This window comes from Poeciliopsis prolifica, unplaced genomic scaffold, assembly GCF_027474105.1.
Source record: "Poeciliopsis prolifica strain line A6 unplaced genomic scaffold, Auburn_PproV2 SCAFFOLD049, whole genome shotgun sequence".
NCBI classification, from domain to species: domain Eukaryota; kingdom Metazoa; phylum Chordata; class Actinopteri; order Cyprinodontiformes; family Poeciliidae; genus Poeciliopsis; species Poeciliopsis prolifica.
The window spans coordinates 2,947,093-2,963,970 of record NW_026562424.1 but is presented as its reverse complement, the minus strand read 5'-3'; the positions used below and the strand labels follow the sequence as shown (position 1 = coordinate 2,963,970).

At 39.4% G+C, this 16,878-nt stretch overlaps 2 protein-coding genes across 6 annotated transcripts; one reads left to right on the top strand and one right to left on the bottom strand.

Annotated features, from left to right (window-relative positions):
- Positions 1-257: 257 nt before the first annotated feature.
- Positions 258-9,264, top strand: si:dkey-94f20.4 (synembryn-A). Of its 5 annotated transcripts, none has more exons than XM_055058004.1 (15): positions 258-425; positions 1,068-1,091; positions 1,222-1,312; positions 1,408-1,455; positions 2,321-2,338; positions 2,439-2,528; positions 3,179-3,771; positions 4,260-4,395; positions 5,267-5,455; positions 5,862-5,956; positions 6,622-6,772; positions 6,847-6,942; positions 7,811-7,955; positions 8,037-8,307; positions 8,606-9,264. In XM_055058004.1, exons 3-15 carry the CDS (start codon positions 1,223-1,225, stop codon positions 8,721-8,723), a joined length of 2,040 nt encoding a protein of 679 aa, XP_054913979.1. In that variant the 5' UTR covers positions 258-425; positions 1,068-1,091; position 1,222; the 3' UTR covers positions 8,724-9,264. The 5 variants fall into 5 exon arrangements, with proteins under 5 accessions (XP_054913979.1, XP_054913977.1, XP_054913978.1 ...); XM_055058002.1 differs by having other exon boundaries at positions 1,218-1,312; XM_055058003.1 differs by lacking the exon at positions 1,068-1,091.
- Positions 9,265-9,282: 18 nt separating this feature from the next.
- irf3 (interferon regulatory factor 3) lies at positions 9,283-16,255 on the bottom strand. Its single transcript, XM_055058006.1, has 11 exons — positions 16,094-16,255; positions 14,025-14,191; positions 12,531-12,702; positions 12,379-12,446; positions 11,739-11,799; positions 11,598-11,663; positions 11,244-11,498; positions 10,748-10,838; positions 9,838-10,124; positions 9,641-9,759; positions 9,283-9,558 (listed from the first exon to the last, which is right to left on the bottom strand). The coding sequence occupies exons 2-11, from the start codon at positions 14,187-14,189 to the stop codon at positions 9,445-9,447; spliced, it is 1,398 nt and encodes a 465-aa protein (XP_054913981.1). The 5' UTR covers positions 14,190-14,191; positions 16,094-16,255; the 3' UTR covers positions 9,283-9,444.
- Between the last annotated feature and the right edge of the window lie 623 nt (positions 16,256-16,878).

Sequence of the window (16,878 nt, the reverse complement as noted above, 5' to 3'; positions counted from 1 at the left end):
CAGCAAGCAGTCAGACACACTGACAGCAGCAGCTGATGTTTTATTCAGTCGGTTTTGTCAGCCACATTTAGATCCAGTTTGGTCTTATAACATGTAGCAAAGCTACAAGAAAGAAGGAAGTTTTAATGGCTGCTTCAGCCGCTGCAGAACGATACACACGGGAAACCTCCAAGAGGTTGAAAGGTCAACACAGGGAGATATAAGCTTAGAGTCCATTAGTGGATTATAACCATAAACACTCGGTGGCTCCTGCATCTCCCTTGGATTAAAGAGAGAGAGAGAAACACTGAGAGGCAGACAGGCTGCATGACAGGGACTGGAATCTAAAGCAAACTCCACAGCAGAGACGTGGAACGCTGAAGGAGCTGCGATCGACCAGAGCTCTGAGATCTGAGGTGATCTTCCTCACCTTGAAGCTGCGGACGGTAAGTTGGCTCAGAGATTTCATCTGGAATATCACAGGACTGACAGGTTGGGAGCAATGCAGCCGTGCAGAAGGTTCTGGGTTTGAAACCCAGCCTGCAGTTTGCATGTTCTCCCTGTGCATGCATGACTTCTCTCTGGGTACTCTGGATCCCTCACACAAACATCACTGTTAGGCTAAACTGCAGAAACACAAAATCTTACCAAGTATGTTCGGTTATAATTATAAATTATTATTTTACACTGGCAGATTATTTTGCTTATAAATATAACTTTTCCTTCAATATTAAGGAATTATTTATTTAAAACAAGATCCTGTTTCTTGCTGAAATGTTGCTTGTCTTATTTAAAGTGTACTAACTAAAAATTAGGATGAAAACACATTGTAAGGTTTAGTGTTTCTGCAGTGTAATCGGTTTTGGATGTGAGTGTGTCCATGTGTGATGAACTGCACCTGTCCACAGTGTTTAATTATTAATAAAGACTGCAAGAATACATGCATATGGGTAATGAATGGATGGAGTTTTATGTTTGCATTCATCTATTAAATCTGCGCAAACTGATCGAAAAAGCTGAAAAATTACTTATATAAATAAATATTTAAGTAGGTTTCTCGTATTTTCTCATATTTCTTGCTTTTCTAGTTCCTCGTTTGATCCAAAAAACAGGTAAAATCTACTGTTTGTTGCTTTTTGTGTCGGCGTTCTCATTTACTGTTGTGTAAGTTTAATTTAGTTATGGCTTGTGTGTGCGTGTGTGTGTGTGTGTGTATGTGTGTATGTGTGTTTGTGCAGGAAGCATGGACATGGACATTGAGGGGATTATCCAGTGCATCAAGCAGGGGGATGAGAACGGAGTTCAGATGCAGCTGCAGCAGTTCAACAAAGAGGTAACACCATCACAGAGGGCCGCAGGTTCCTCATGCATGAGTGATTTCTGATCAAAAAGCTTTTATTTTTATTGTCTGACTGTGTTGATCTGCAGTACGCCCAGTGCTTCTTCTTTGATGCAGACGAGAGGGAGAAAAGGAGGGTGAGTTCCTGCTGCGCCTGGAGAAAGTTTCAGCTCACATCCTTCAGTTAATCGCTCTCCACCTCCACGCTGTCCTCGCTCCCCCGCCTCCACCCAACAGTCTGGCTGTGATTAGTAATTCTGCTGCATCAGTCGTTCCTGATCCTCTGCCTGCTCAGGCAGATTGAGTTCAGACGCAGCGACTGCAAACCTGTCAGATTAAAAAGGGAGTTTTCAGGGGTTTCAGTGCAGGTTCAGGTCCTGAAAATAAGGAGTTTGTTTTAAGCAGAGGTGTCAAAAGTATTCACATTCTAATCATGTGTGTCAAACTCACGGCCCGTGGGCCAAATCCGTCCCGTCGTAGCTTTTTATGTGGCCCTCCGGATTCTAGATTAAACAGTAAACATTATGTAATCAATCAAATTAATGCAGTTTTTATTTGTTTGCTGCAGAATTCTATCAATAAGTCCCTCCAGGGTCTTGAGAATGATTGTGGAAATTCACACAAAAATTAAAAAAAAATCCGCACTTTTAAGCAGAGGTCGCCATTTATCACCTGTGCAATGTTTTTCTACTTTTCTTGCATCCTGCACCAGGAAGCTGTGCTGCATAGCTGACTCTCCCTTACCTATAGACCAGAAATAGAGCTCCAGTTTTAGCTTTTAGCTTTTAGTTTTTTGTTCTGTCCTTGTCTATAACTGAGCTCCAGCTAATAAAAGCTTGTTTTTGTAAATGTTAGTCCCTGGTTTCTGGCAACCACTTAGTTTTCATTTTAAAGTATAATTTAGCTTTTATAAGATATTTTAAAGAACACACTTTGCTGATATATTTTTCTCCTCCTTTTCTCTGTTGCTGCCTGTAAAACATTAATTATTTGATTCTCCAGCAAAAAAAACTTGAAGAGGTAAAGTTCTGCCAAAGTTTAATTCCTGCAGTTTACTGTTTTGTGGAGACTACAAGTTGGAAAAAACATGTTTTGTTTGTTCTTTCCACTGTTTTATCAGTTCAGAAAGAATAAAGTGAGGGACTTTGCTGATTCTGACTCCGACATTGACGACTTTGAGCAGGAAGATCGAGGCCTCGTCCTCAGACAGGTAACATCTGATGACTGCAAACACATTTATATGCAAAACACCTAAAAAATGTTTCCATTATTGTGTAAAGTGTTAAGAAATCCAAAATGTCAAGTGCAAAATAATAATAATAATAAAAAATTGTAAAAGATAAAAAAAAACATTTACTTTTTAAAATATAGATTTGTTTTTAATTTAAAAAGTATATTTTGAAATGATTTTGTATCACCCAGATGTCTGGAGCCTTTACAAACAAAAAAATTTAGAAATATTTGTAAGGAAGTTTTGTGACATTTGTGCAAATGTATGATGCTAAATGTGACTGTTTATTAATTGCTGTATTGATTACGGGCTACAACTTGACATCAAGTGAGGCTGAGGCAGCAGTCACTTAAATCCAAAGTTTTTGGCCAATTTGGAGAAAAATTTGCAGTAAAATCTGAAAAAAATAATATTTTGTTTAAATTTTGCATGAATTTTGTAGATTTGCAACAACAACAAAAAAGCCCTGGAGACTTATTGATGTAATTTGGAAAACACAGCTCAGTTTTACACTTGTGCTGTCGTGGTTTTTGTAGCAGGATGTCAGGTCTGTTCTATATTTTAATCTCTGTTCACAAATGTTTCAGACTCATGGCCACTTGTTGGTGTTTTTCTGTCTCCCTCTTCAGAATTTAGCCGCCGTCATTGTGAGGTTCATGAGGACAGGAGTGAAGCGCAGTCTGCTGAGAGTCTCTCTGCACTCACTAAGGATCCTGACCAGGGACAAAAAGATCCTGGGCCACCTGGTGACTGACAGCACTCTGCTGACTTTGGCCAAGTTGGCCGGCCTGACCACAATCGACGCCAGCGAGGAAGGCAACGACCCCGACTCTGATTTCTACGACAACATCATCGCCTCCCTCGCCGAGGCCAAACTGCTGCAGGGGTGCGCTGAAGAGGACGGCGGCGAGGGCCTGGACCCCTCTGAGGAGTTTCCTGCGGTGGACGACGAATCCAGGAGCATCACCAGCGGCGGCGACCTGGACAGCAACAGCTGGTTCGGCAGCCACAGGACCAGCATCAATGAAATGCACAGAGGGAGCATCCATCAGAAGGCGCTGGAGCGGGGAAGGAGAGACCGCAGAGAGAGCAAGATGGAGGAGGAAGCAGCGGTGGAGGAGGAGGAGCATGGGGAGGAGGTGCTGAGGAAAGAGGCCATGAAGGTTCTGTGCAATGTGGTGTACAACAGCACATGGGCTCAGGAGAGGTTCAGCGCGCTCAGGTGGGTCCAACGCTAACTTTACGAAAGGTTGAGAACAAAAACGAAAGTTATTTACATACAGCCACCATCTCAAAAACAAGATGAAAGGTTTCATAACAATTCATTAATTCATCATGCACTCTGGGCGAATGTCTGCTAATGCGCTAATAATAGAGCTAATGTTTCATTTAATGCATTAGAATTTTTGCTGACATTTAGCGCACTTACTTTAAAGTCTAAACTTTCATCTATGTTTAGGTTTTGGTCATCAGCTGTTAGGAATTCTTTAAGTATGCTTTTATTTTGAAGAGGGTGATGATCTTCCTCTTACGTGTTTTATTAAACTTTACTGAGCTAGTGTACAAGAGAAAATCAAAACATACCAAATAAAAAACAACCAGGGCTGTTCATTTAACAATGACATTTACCCAGAATGCATCGCTGTAGGAGCGTAAACAGTTTCAAATCTACAGAGATGTAAATCAACTTTCTCCCGTTTATGGTTTCAGGCTGCTGAGCGGCCTCATTGAGTGTCTTTCCTCCAGTGTAAGCTGGTCGTCTCCCTCCAGTGTCCAGTTTTACGAGCTTCGCCTCATGTTCCTCATCACCGCCCTGAGACCCGAACTCAGCACTCAGCTCAAACAGGTACATCTGTTTATGGAAAAGCCCCGAACAAGGGGAATATTTCAAACACGACCCGTCTGTGTGTTAGCTAACTACTCAGTCAGCTTACAAACATAAGCATACCAAACTTGAAACAATGGGCTCTTTGCACCTGCCGCGTTGACGTCACAACCACATGTTGTGCTTCGTCAAGAAAAATCCTTGAACCGTAATCTCCTCCATTAGTTGGTCTCTGACACTAATGACAATAAACGCTTGAAATATACTTGAAAATAAGGTAAAAACATTGTCCGTTAGAATGGATGAAAAAGGTTTAGATACTTAAATAGCAATATTGCCTACTAGCATAAGCTAAAGCTAATATTAGCCATAAAGTTTAAAGAAAGTAAAACTCACCTTGGTATCTGTGAATGTATAACGAGGCGAACATCTTAAAACCTTTCTTTCTCCAGCTTCCTGTTAGGGCTTCGGATCAATGTTCAACATTAATTGTTAGATTGCAAATCCCCAGTGTAAAGGGCCATTTTCAATAGACCGGAAACGATCGAGCCGCTTTTCGCCGAACGCGGAAGCTGAGGTGCGAGGAGCCCAAAGCGTTGCAGCTACAACGGAGTGTGTGGCGCCAGACTCCCCCTGCTGGTTGCATCCCACCACTACATCAGCGAAATCAGATTGGACATTAATGTGAATTTATCCTATAATACTGGCTGCAAATGTAAATAAGACTAAACCCTTTCATAAGTATAATATGGAGATAAGACAAAAAAAAGAGTAAATGTACCTCTGAATGGTAAATTTACTCTGAGAGACATTTAGGTTTAGTTAACCATCTCCAGGGTTCCTCTCTCTCTCTCTCTGACTCTCGCTCTCTATCCATGTTTTCCTCCAACAGGAGGGAGGCGTCCCCATCCTCACAGCAGCCCTGGAGAGCTGCCTGGAGGTCCAGTGGAAGGAGCAGTATGAGTGTGTGCTGGAGCCCGCAGCACCACCCATCTCTCTGGAGGCCTCGCAGCGCATTGTGGAGATCCTCAAAATCCTCTTCAACATCACCCACAGCACCCACAAGCAGGAGCCAAGCGAGGTCAGACATCCATCTATCTATCTATCTATCTATCTATCTATCTATCTATCTATCTATCTATCTATCTATCTATCTATCTATCTATCTATCTATCTATCTATCTATCTATCTATCTATCTATCTATCTATCTATCTATCTATCTATCTATCTATCTATCTATCTATCTATCTATCTATCTATCTATCTATCTATCTATCTATCTATCTATCTATCTATCTATCTATCTATCTATCTATCTATCTATCTATATATTGTGATTCTATAAATATGTATCTATGGTCAGATTTTTGTTCTGTTTTGACGGTTTGCTTTTAATCATATTGGGACTTTTTGCCTGTCAGCTGCAACTTGCAGGTAAAAGTTTGTTTCCAGAGACAGAAATAAGTTGCTCGGTTGTCCGTGCAGGAAGACGCGGCTCTTTACCGACACCTAGTGGCCATCCTGCGTCTCTGCTTGATGAGGAAGTGTCTGCTGCCTGAGGAGACCGACGAGCTGCAGGGGTGAGGAGAAATGTTCTTCCCAGCTGCTCCCCAAATAAATAAACGAACAAATAAATAAAATAGGTCGGATGCTTTTATGTGCATGAACAAGTTTGATGAGAGACATTTTTATCCCAATAATCTGACAAATGTTTTCTAATTACTAATTATAAGGGATAGCACATTTATTATTAAAAACAGAATATACTTGAAATGGACACACAATGTTTTTCAAAGCACTTTGAAATGCCTTGCTGCTGAAATATGCTATACAAATAAAATTAGATTTGATTTGATTTAATTTAATTTCCACCTAATGACAAAAAAAATGACCTACAAATTTCGCTCGTTGTTTTAGAGTTATTGTTTTGTAGATATTTAGTGCCATCATGTTTTTTTATTCCATCTAAAATACTGTTAAAACCTCCATTTGTTAATATATCTTTATTTACAGCTATTAAGATCTGATAATAAGAGACAAAGAAAGCCACATCGTCATTTTGCTTCACTTTCCATTGTTTTGTTTTTTTTAAATTATAAATTGACAAAATTAGCCAAAGTTGAAATGTTGTGAAGGGTTTAAAGTGAGAGATGAATCTCACTTTTCTGTCAGTTTATTCAAAAACGGATCAACAAAAAGAAACTCCAGGGTTTAATAAGCCTGGTGCATCTCTTTGCTGTTGCAGCCACACGGTGAACCTGCTGACGGCGCTTCCTCTGCAGTGCCTCAACGTGCTGCTCACGGTGCCTCTGGAGCCCGAATCCAAGCAGAGCCTGGGGGTCAACATGGACTGCGTCCACACGCTGCTGGCCTTCATGGAGAGGCGCCTGGAGGCGGTGAGGGGAGGAAGCGTTCGTGGTTCAACGTTGGTTTTCTTGCTTGTGAGCATGTTTGTTTCTGTTCTCGTCAGGGAGATCGAGTCAAAGAGAAACTGACGCCGATCCTCAACCTGCTGACGGAGAGCTGCAGGGCGCACAGAGAGACGCGCCTGTACATCAGGAAACATGTAACTTCACATGAAAACGATCTCACATTAACATGCTAGTGGAATCCCACACTGCAAAAACACAAAATCTCACCAAGTCATTTTGGTTTAGTTTGTACAGTAAATATCTTAGCACAGTTGGAATAAGAGAAACTAATTAAAAGTTACTTTCCAGCAATATGTGCTTGTTTTAAGTAAATCCTTAATATTAATGAAAAATTCTATTGACAGAGAAATTGACTTGACATGGGAAAAATCTGTTAGTTAAATAATCTGCTAATGAGAACTTTTTCATTAATATTAAAGAATTATTTACTTAAAGCAAGCCTCTGGCTCTTACTAAAAATTTACTTTTAAGTTAGTTTTGTCTGAATTAAATGTACTAAAATATTTTCACTAGAAACTAAACTCTGGTAAGATTTTGTGTTTTTGCAGTGCAGAAATTGGGATAAACAATATTAATATTGTCATTCTGAGACCTTTTCCAGCTAATACAATAATAATAATGGCATATTAATGCAAGTACAACCTCCAAAATATCAGAAAAACTTCAGTTTCTAAAGAACAGTTAAAACTGGAAAATATTTTAAAAGGCAAATATAAATAAATAAAACAACTATAACAGCAATAATTATAATGGATTATGAAGAAAACATGTAAAAGTGCCTGTTAGGACTTTTTTAAAGAAAAAAAACTTGCTACTTTGTACTGTTTGTTTTATAATAATCTATATTATTATAAAGTGCTTTTCTTTCACCTTTGATTGAGGAAAAACTGCAAAAATAAGAGTTTCCTGTCCCGTCTGTCAATCCCGTTTGTTTCCACTGTAAAGTTGAGATTCACTGATTCTGGTCTGTATTTGAACTTTTCTGTGTTTTCGTGTCGTTAGATCCTTCCTCCTCTGAGGGACGTGTCGCACCGACCGGAGGAAGGAGACACTGTAAAGAGTCGCCTGGTTCGTCTCATGACTCACCTGGACACCGACCTGAAACACTGCGCCGCCGACCTCCTGTTTGTCCTCTGCAAGGAGAACGGTAAGCCTCCATTTGGATCTGAAAAATAACAAAATAACAGAACAGTTTTTAGGGAATCTGCCGCCCCTCTTTGGTTTCCAGTGCGGCGTTTTGTGAAGTACACCGGCTACGGTAACGCGGCGGGCCTCCTGGCCACCAGGGGGCTGCTGGGCGGCCAGAGGGCCGTCTCCGACGCCAAGTACTCCAGCGACTCGGACTCGGACACCGAGGAGTACCGGGAGATGAAGGACCGCATCAACCTGGTGACGGGGCGGGTGGAGGCGGAGCAGTCAAACCCGATGGAGGGCATGACGGAGGAGGAGAAGGAGGAGGAGGCCAAGCGGCTGATCATGCTCTTCAACAAGTTGTCCAAGTAGGAAAAACAACTTTAACATCACAGACAGAACTTTTCTGTCGTTAGGTTGCAAATTACCGACTTTATCTCTTTATTTTCCTTAAATGGCAACTCAAGAAAGCATATTTATTCTCTTGCTCGTTATTGTAAAATCTAAAACCAGACATTTATATTGTATTTTGTTGGTCAATGACGCTTTATAAGGCTTGGTGAATTTAATTGATCACAAGCTCTCAGGGTCCTGAATGAAAACAAAGCATAACTGCCATTTCCTCTAAATAATTCATTTATCCGCGTGTTGATCTGTTGTTTGCAGAGAAAACATCATCCAGCCGATGGGAGTGGACGAAGAGGGGAAGCTGGTCCCCATGACGGGTCTGGAGGAAGCAAAGTCCGAGTCGGAAAACGAGGCAGAATCAGACAAAGACGACTGAAACACAACAACCTCATTAATCCACTTTATTGAATCGGGTTTGTAAACATGTCGTTACGTCAGCTTGGTCGGTACAGGAATGGGATGCTCTGACTGGAACAAGAGGACGAAATTGTTTGTCAGTGACGGATGGATAAAAAGAAATTTAAAAAACCAAGATGTACAGCAGCTTTCACATTGATTTCATTCTTATTTGTGTTGTAGTTCCAGAGAAGGAATCAGTTTCGTTATGATTATGACGTCAGCGTTTTGATTGCAGTTTGTTTTCTGTGTATTAAAAAATGGCCCTTTCTAAAGTTGTCCACTTTTTCTTGATCAGCCAAGATTACAAACATGAGATGAGGTTAACAGGCTGCAGAAATTATTCTATGTAACTGGACATCATGAAGCACAGATGCAGGTTTTGTATACACATTTTTTATTTATTTATTTTGTATTTTGTAGCAAATAAGATCATAATCAGGACAATATAATCACCTCATTGCAAGAAATGATTTTAAAGATGCCATATTTTTAAGGAACTCAAATAAATCTTATAAATTATACACTTTGTGCACCAAAATAAAGATAAAGGAGAAAAACAAACATATTTATAGCCTTGTGTATGTCTTTGTGCCATCTCAGCTAATGCAGTGGGACAATGTGGTGATTATTTCTGCAGGATTTGTTTGGTGTCGAATGAAAACATAATAAACTGAGATGAAAGAGGGAAAAAAAACTCATCAGTAAAGATCCATCATTTCCTCCAGTGACATCTGCAGTTCCACAGACCGCAGCGAGGAGGCGCCACACTCAACAGCTAGGTTCTTCAGAAGCTCCATAGAAGTGGGAACCACCTGAGAGAAGAAAAGGCACGAGTCAAACTCACATAATGAGAGGATTCGCTGCGAGTCATTGAAAGTAAACGCGTTTCTTCACCTCCACCATGATGAGTTTTTTCTCCCAAGGCCTGTTTTCCGGGTCAGGCCACTTTTCCCCGAGACAGAAGAACATGGAGGACGGTGGGGATTCCTTCCCGTCAAAAAACTCCATTAATCCTACAGGAAATAACATGTAAGCTGCTGCACAACTCGTCACAGACAGGCTCCCGTAAAGGCAGATGTTTCCATACGCACCTCGGATGAAGTCCTTCACCGGGTAAAGACGTTCAGGATTCAGTTTAGAAATCTCCCTCGGCTGTCTGCTGCTGTCAAACTTGGAGAAGCTCCAGAAGGCTTTGACCTCGCCGTGCCGCTGGCCGTAGATCACGTGCTGCGACATGCCCACTTCCAGGCTCCCCAGGTTGTCCAGGATCCTTTGGGTCAGGCAGGTTTGGGTTTGATCCAGGATGCCGACCGGACGCGGCAGAGAGACGATGGAGAGGCCCGTCTCGTGATCCAAAACCGCATCGTTTAGATCGGGCCTGACATGAAGACGAGATGGAAGAAGAAGAGTGAGGCAAAGAGCTTTAAAGGTGATCAGTGGGTGATGCAAAAATCATTCTTAGATGATGAGATTTCAGTCTGATCAGTTCTGCCTTTTGTGTTGTTTTAGGGCGTCTTGTCACTTTAAATACGAATAAGTTGCTGCTGGCCCGAAGTCAACGTTTACAGTCACAAGTGAAAACAGCTGCAATCAGATGATACTACCGTATAGCTTTGAAAAGCTTCAGTTGAGCCTCCTGCTCAATCAGCAAGTGGTTTCTGGATGCTAAACACTTGTCTTTTCCAGCAGCTGTCTTAAAAAATACAGTGATAAAACAAGCAGACCAAACATAATGGAGCTCCAATTTGCTTGTTGGACGACGGGAAGTGCCTGACGACCTTTGATCTTCTGAGATCAAAGGTCAGAATTCTGAGAAAACTCAAAAACTCTGGGAAAAGTGTCAGAATTCTGACTTTTATAAATGACGGGTTATTTCTGAGCGGATGTCGGGTTTGGAGCGTCAAGGTTTGAGTGAAATTTCCTGAGCTTCTTGGTGTTGGAACATCGAATGACCGAAACGTTTAAAGGTTTGTAAGCTGCTGCACAGTCATTGCTTGTTACCTGTACACTAAGCGGAGTCCGGCCTCGTTGGGAACCTTCTGCTCAGACACCTTCACCCCTCTGTAGAACACAGCCACCCTGAAATGAGTCTCTGGAAATGCACAAAAATAAACAACTAAATTAGTCAATTAGAACTTTTTCTTTCATCTAAATCCAAATAAATAACCAAACATAGTTAGGATTATCTCAGTTATGTTGCTAGTACATAAAAACAATTACTAAACTGTTTAATACTTTCCATTTTTGTCACATATCGTACCATGTTTCTTACACTCTGATGTAAAATTAATCAATATATATACAGATATATGTGCAGTTTGAATATTAAGATGTTTGCGCAGAATCAAGTACTTTAAAACCTAATTGAAATCAAACCATTTCTAAGGATTTCTGCTGTCAGAAACAGGAAACTGAATTTCCCCAGAAACCTCCGTGTATGTAAACTTCTGATCTCTGTTTTTTTTTTTTCTATTTCCTGTGAGAGCGAGTGACTCACTGAAATGATCTCCATCTCTGGTCTGGTTCACCGTTTCTAGGAACTGCGCTGCCTGCTGCCCGTCGCCGTAGCCCGCCCCCTCCGCCGCCGCCCCCCCCGCTGGACCTGCCGGTTGCTCTGGCAACCCCGCTTCACGGGCTGCACCCTCAAACATCACTGGATCCTGCTGTTGCCCGGGCAACGGGAGCGCACCAATCAGGAGCTGATTCTGCAGCTGCTGTTGCTCAGTAGGAGGCTGAAAGCCTGTGGTGCCCTCTGTGGAAAAGTTGGGAGAAAATGGGAAAGTGGGTTTTCTTTTTTTTTGAGGGGAAAGTACCACCGGTTTGCTTTCTGCTGCAGAGTCGAGGAGCCAACCTGCTCCAGGGCCGATATTCAGGCCTCTCAGGCACTCCTGGAGGATATCCTGGCCGTCGGGGCGTTCTGCCGACGGAGATTAATGTGCTTTAATAAAACCAGACAGTGATCGGTGAATCAGAATAAAAGCTCCTTGTTCACCTGGCATCAGAATGTCCTCTGGATTAAAAACAGGTCCGTCAAAGAATGGCACGACCCCACTCTAAAAATCACAGAATTACCTCAATAAATTCAGTCATTTTGCAGCAGCTAGTCATTAATTTATGCATCACAAAAAACTAGGAAATCCACATATAAATGCTCACTTAATTATTTAAGGTTTTGTATGCAATAATTTAAAATTTATGTACAAAGAGAATTTTAGCAAAAAATATTAAAAACAGTTGTGGAAAAAGAAAACGCAAATATAACTTGAAATAAAATGACATTTTCAAGTTCAGAAAGGCATTTCAGTTAAAGTGAGATCAAATCTAAATATATTAGAAAGTTATTACAATGATAATATGGAACTAAATGTTTTGTTGTGTAACGTTTGTATATTTGGAAAATCTTCCGATCTCAAAAGCTAATTTTATTTTATATGAATGGAGTTTACGCTTCTTTTATTAACGATTTATTTTAGTTGTTAGATAAACTGCTCATATTTATTATTAAGTGAATTAAATAAAATAAAATGAATGGAATTAAATGAACATCTTTTGATAGTTTTATGTCTGATTGTGTATTTATTTTATTCTTTATGTTGTCTTATAACTATAACTATTAAAACAACATGATTTACCCCCTGCGGATTATAGCCGTTCAGAACATTGGCGTCTTCTTGCTCCTGGGATCCAGAGGAAGATCGGGCTTTTGATGGTAGATAAAAATAAACAGATTGTTACAGTTTTAAGTTTTATAATCACCAGAACGATTTGGATTTTGACCCCTCACCTCCTGACGCCGACTCCTCCGGCCAGCGGTAGACCTTGTGTGGGTTGGCGGCGTCGTTCTTGTTGTCGGACACCATTTTGAAGCCCTTCGCTCTCAGGGCGCTGCGGAAGTTCCTCTTCCAGACCGAGGCGTCTCCCTGAGCCCGGCCGCTCCCGCTCGCCTCCGCCCAGGCCTGCAGGGGGAGCAACGCGCCTTCAGCCCTCTGATGTAGATATTTTTACATCTTGTCACATAATATGCTGTCATTTGTCTGCTCCGTTGAAGGACGATTGGCTTTGAGATGGATCGAAGGATGAGCCAGAAAAAGGACTATAAAACATTAACTGAATAAACTCAGTTAATGTTAGTGTAAACCAACATGCTAATGATAACATTTCAGCTAATATTTTACTTAAAAGCTAAAGTTAACTTACTGAATGGACTGAGTTAAGGACAGCTAACATTAAATCAGTCCAATGTTATGTAGGCCTATAAGTCTAAATAACAATGGTAGCATTACGCTAGCCTTAGCCTTTAAGTTTATTTGGATTTATTTTGACTTATGTTTACAGTAAATTAGGCTTGGTACTATATAAAACGTGCCTAAGTTATTATTTAATTAAATAACTCTCTGAATAGATTCAGCTAATGTTACTCAATATGTAACAAACGTGATAATGTTAGCATTTAAGCTAATTGTTGACTTAAAAGCTAATGTTAACTTACTGAATGGACTGAGCTAATGATGGCTAACATTAAATCAGTTCTATTACATAGACCTATGACAGCATTAAGCTAACTTTAGCCTTTTAGCTTATTTTGACTTGTGTTTTACAGTAAATTAGGTTTAGTACTATATAAAACATGCCTAAATTATTACTTTACATTTAATTCAATAACTCCTTCATAGATTAAGTTAGTGTTACTCAATGTTAGTGCAAACCAACATGACAGCATTTAAGCTAACACCAGCATTTAATCTATTTTGTTACTTAAAACCAGAGGTTAACTTTCTGATATAACTAACCTGCTATTACAACCATTAATATGTTTATAAGCCTACATATTAATGGTAGCATTTAGGTTAACATTATTATTTTAACTCATTTTGACTTCTCTACTTCATATTTGTATTTTAAAATGAAGTTTAAATATAACTGCCTAATAAATGCCACTGCCATGAACGAATTGATATTCTGCATAAAATGGATAACATTTATTGTGATTTTTTACTCACTGAATCTGTGAATTTCTGACAGAAATGTATTATATTATGCCTCTTTTTATGAATTTTTTGCCGTGTTTTACTCCAACAAATTCAGAAAATCATCCCACAGCATGATGCAGCCACCACTGTGCTTTACAGTGGAGATGATATTAAAAAATAAGTTTTATAGATTAAATCACACACAATTATTCTCTGTTTTCTAATTAGGTGACTGCTGAAGAAAACTGTTTGTACCGGTAAAGGTCGTACGGTCTGCAGAGGGAGAAATTAACTTGTTTCTTTATGACCTTAAAGATGAGAACGTCCTCATTGGAGGAGTCCTGTCTCAGCGCGTGTTTCCATGGGATGCAGAACTCGGTTTGCTCAGGGTTGGTCCAATGGACACCCGGATACCTCTCACTGTCGATGCTGGACTTGAGCCACGGGATCAGCAGGGGCTTTGAGTGAGCCATTTCTACAAAACCAAAAGAAACAGACGCTGTTAACGCCAGGCAGCTCTCCAGAATTTGAAATCAAACTTCTATAAAACACATATCTACTTCTAGATCTAAGTCATCCCGATTTTTTCTTATCTGAATCGCACACAGACTGGAAGTTTACAGGGAATTTATCCAATTTATCAATTTAACCGTCAACCAGTGGTGGGCATTTGTTTGTCATCTGATGACAGGAAAGCATGGCTTGGTAGAAACGCATTCAAAGTCTGAAAGTTGTTTAGTAGTTCCTGAGATTTATTTACTTCAATAATCATCTTCCTCCTCTTCCTTATTACCTGCGGCAAAGTGGAAAATCTTTCTTTTTGTTCCTAATTTCTGAATTTTCCTTATCAATAAACATCTTTTTTCATTTGAAAGCATGACTTCTTGTATTTCCTATTTTATAGAATATCAGAAGGAGATGGGTCTCTGTCTAATATCTAAATAGCAAATACTGTTTCACTAAATAAAAGTTAAATATACATTGAAAAATAGTCAAATCCGATTATCTTTCTGCAGGTTGTCTGTGTTTTTCTACAAATTAGGAGAATTTGTTGTTATTATCTCATTGACAGAGTGAGATGCATTTTATATCAGGAAAAAAAACAACAATAGATGAGAAAACTCGATAGTTTTCTCAATAGAAAAAACTATTGAGAATATCAAACATTTGATATTGAGTGTTTTGTTTGATGCAAAAAAATTACAACCACTAACAGTTCCTGTTTCATTTCTGCTAACAAACTTCAAAATCTCGATTGTGTTTCACAAGAATAACAGAAAACAGAAACTAACACTAAATTACAGCAAAACAAAGAGAAGCAGCTCAAATATCACCTGGACTGGTTTTAAATAAACATAGAGCTCTGGAAAGAATGAAGAGCCCATTGAAAACCTGCTGGTTATTGCACCAAATACTGATTTCTGAGTAAAAACATTAGTATTGTTGTTTCTAAATTAATATGAATGTGTTTTCTTTGCTTTATTTTGACTTGTTTCTCAATTTCTGTAGATAAATGTAACATTTTTGTGAATATGTTGTGAGTCGTTCATAGAATAAAAGAACATTTTTACTCAAACATAAAACTGTAAACAGTAAAATCAGAGAACTGATTATTTTAATTGGTTTCTTAATATTTTCCGGAACTGCATATTCTAACAATAAAAGGTAACAGATTTATTTTTACTTTTCCTGGATGGCAGCTCTATGATTCTGTGATAATAATATATGGAAAATTATTCATTTAACATATTAGAGATCATGCAAGCATTTATTTCATGAAACATTTTAATCCTGTATTTGGACTTGGTTAATTAAAGGTTATAATAAGTTACAAATGAAGAAGAAGCCAGATTAAATCCTTCGTTAAAGATAAAAGTCTCAAAAGTGAATCCATGTAACAGCTTTTTCCCCCCATTTATCTAAAATATCAGAAATTGAGTTGAGAAATTTGGCAAATATTACAACTGAGAAACAGGAAACAGCCTGAAAACAGAGGAAGCGTAATAGTTGCATCCCATATTATGATAATAAATAAAACTGAAAGACAATTAAAATACTTAAAATAGTGAAAAATCCAAAATAATATGAATGCATTCTGATGAGGTTTAGCAGAAAGTGATAATTTTTCATTAAGCCTCACTTTTATATTAAAATGTTCTTTGTTGTAATGTAATATTCTAATGTTAAATGCTCAAATTGCACCAACATTAACAGAAATAAATGCTTGAAAACGTCACTGTGTTTGTATTTCATCTAAACTTTGCAGAGTTACTGACACGCGTTAGCTTTCCAGCAATATTCAGGTTTTTTCACTGTAAAGTGTGTTTACCGCCTCTGTCCTTAACAAAAATAGCAGAATAATTGATCCCCTCGTTACCTGTTCATGCGGGTTCGGTTCGTCCGGCTCGGTCCACTGGTCGCTTTCGGAGGCAGAAGAGAGATGAACCGGCTCAGAGGTGGACCAGCTGTTCGCCTGAGTCCCGACTTTCGGAGCTTCTCAATTCTCGGGAAACTCCGACGGTTTGTTTCGTTTTCCTGATGTGACGTCACCACGTCGGGCGGTCCCGCAAGGCGTGCCCACAAAAACACTCACGAGACGTGCGCCAAGGTTATGTCACTTTGAAATATGAAGCTTTAAAACCATTAAAGTCATTTAATTGTCTAAAGATGTTATTTCTCAAGAATATATATCACTTCCCCGCAAGTTTAGATCTCGAGTGGATTCATAAAAATTAGTTTTATGTTTAAATGTAGCTGTAAAAACACTTAGTTAGTTAGCTCATTGTTTCAATAAATGAAGTGTCCAAATTTATTCTGCAAAATTTCAGTGGACTTGAGATTATCTGGCCCACCTTGCTTTCAAGTTTTCAATTTCTGAAAAAAAATTTTTTTAATCTGAAAAGTGTGGTGTGCATTTGTTTTTGACCATCCTGAATTCTGGCAAATTCTTCGCAAATCAGCTCAAGCTGTCAGATTTGATGGGCAGAGCAGTTGTGATTTAATATATTCTCAATTTGTTTCAAGTCTGTACTTTGACTACGTCATTCTAGCACATGCATGTCCTTTCATTTGATCCATGGCTCTTTGTTCAGGGCAGAAATCAACCATTTTCCAGCCTTGAACAAGTTCTCTTCCAGGACTTATCTCCCTCTTTAGCCATTT

What these genes read in the sequence shown, in the direction of transcription:
- irf3 (XM_055058006.1), bottom strand. Translation starts at nt 14,189, where the DNA reads ATGGCTCACTCAAAGCCCCTGCTGATCCCGTGGCTCAAGTCCAGCATC. An exon ending in ACGGCTATAATCCGCAGGGG is followed by an intron (nt 11,800 to 12,378) that starts GTAAATCATGTT and finishes TGTGATTTTTAG; the next exon opens with AGTGGGGTCGTGCCATTCTT. An exon ending in GGTGAAGGACTTCATCCGAG is followed by an intron (nt 9,760 to 9,837) that starts GTGCGTATGGAA and finishes TATTTCCTGTAG; the next exon opens with GATTAATGGAGTTTTTTGAC.
- si:dkey-94f20.4 (XM_055058003.1), top strand. Translation starts at nt 1,223, where the DNA reads ATGGACATGGACATTGAGGGGATTATCCAGTGCATCAAGCAGGGGGAT. An exon ending in GAGAGGTTCAGCGCGCTCAG is followed by an intron (nt 3,772 to 4,259) that starts GTGGGTCCAACG and finishes TTATGGTTTCAG; the next exon opens with GCTGCTGAGCGGCCTCATTG. An exon ending in TGGAGAGGCGCCTGGAGGCG is followed by an intron (nt 6,773 to 6,846) that starts GTGAGGGGAGGA and finishes TGTTCTCGTCAG; the next exon opens with GGAGATCGAGTCAAAGAGAA.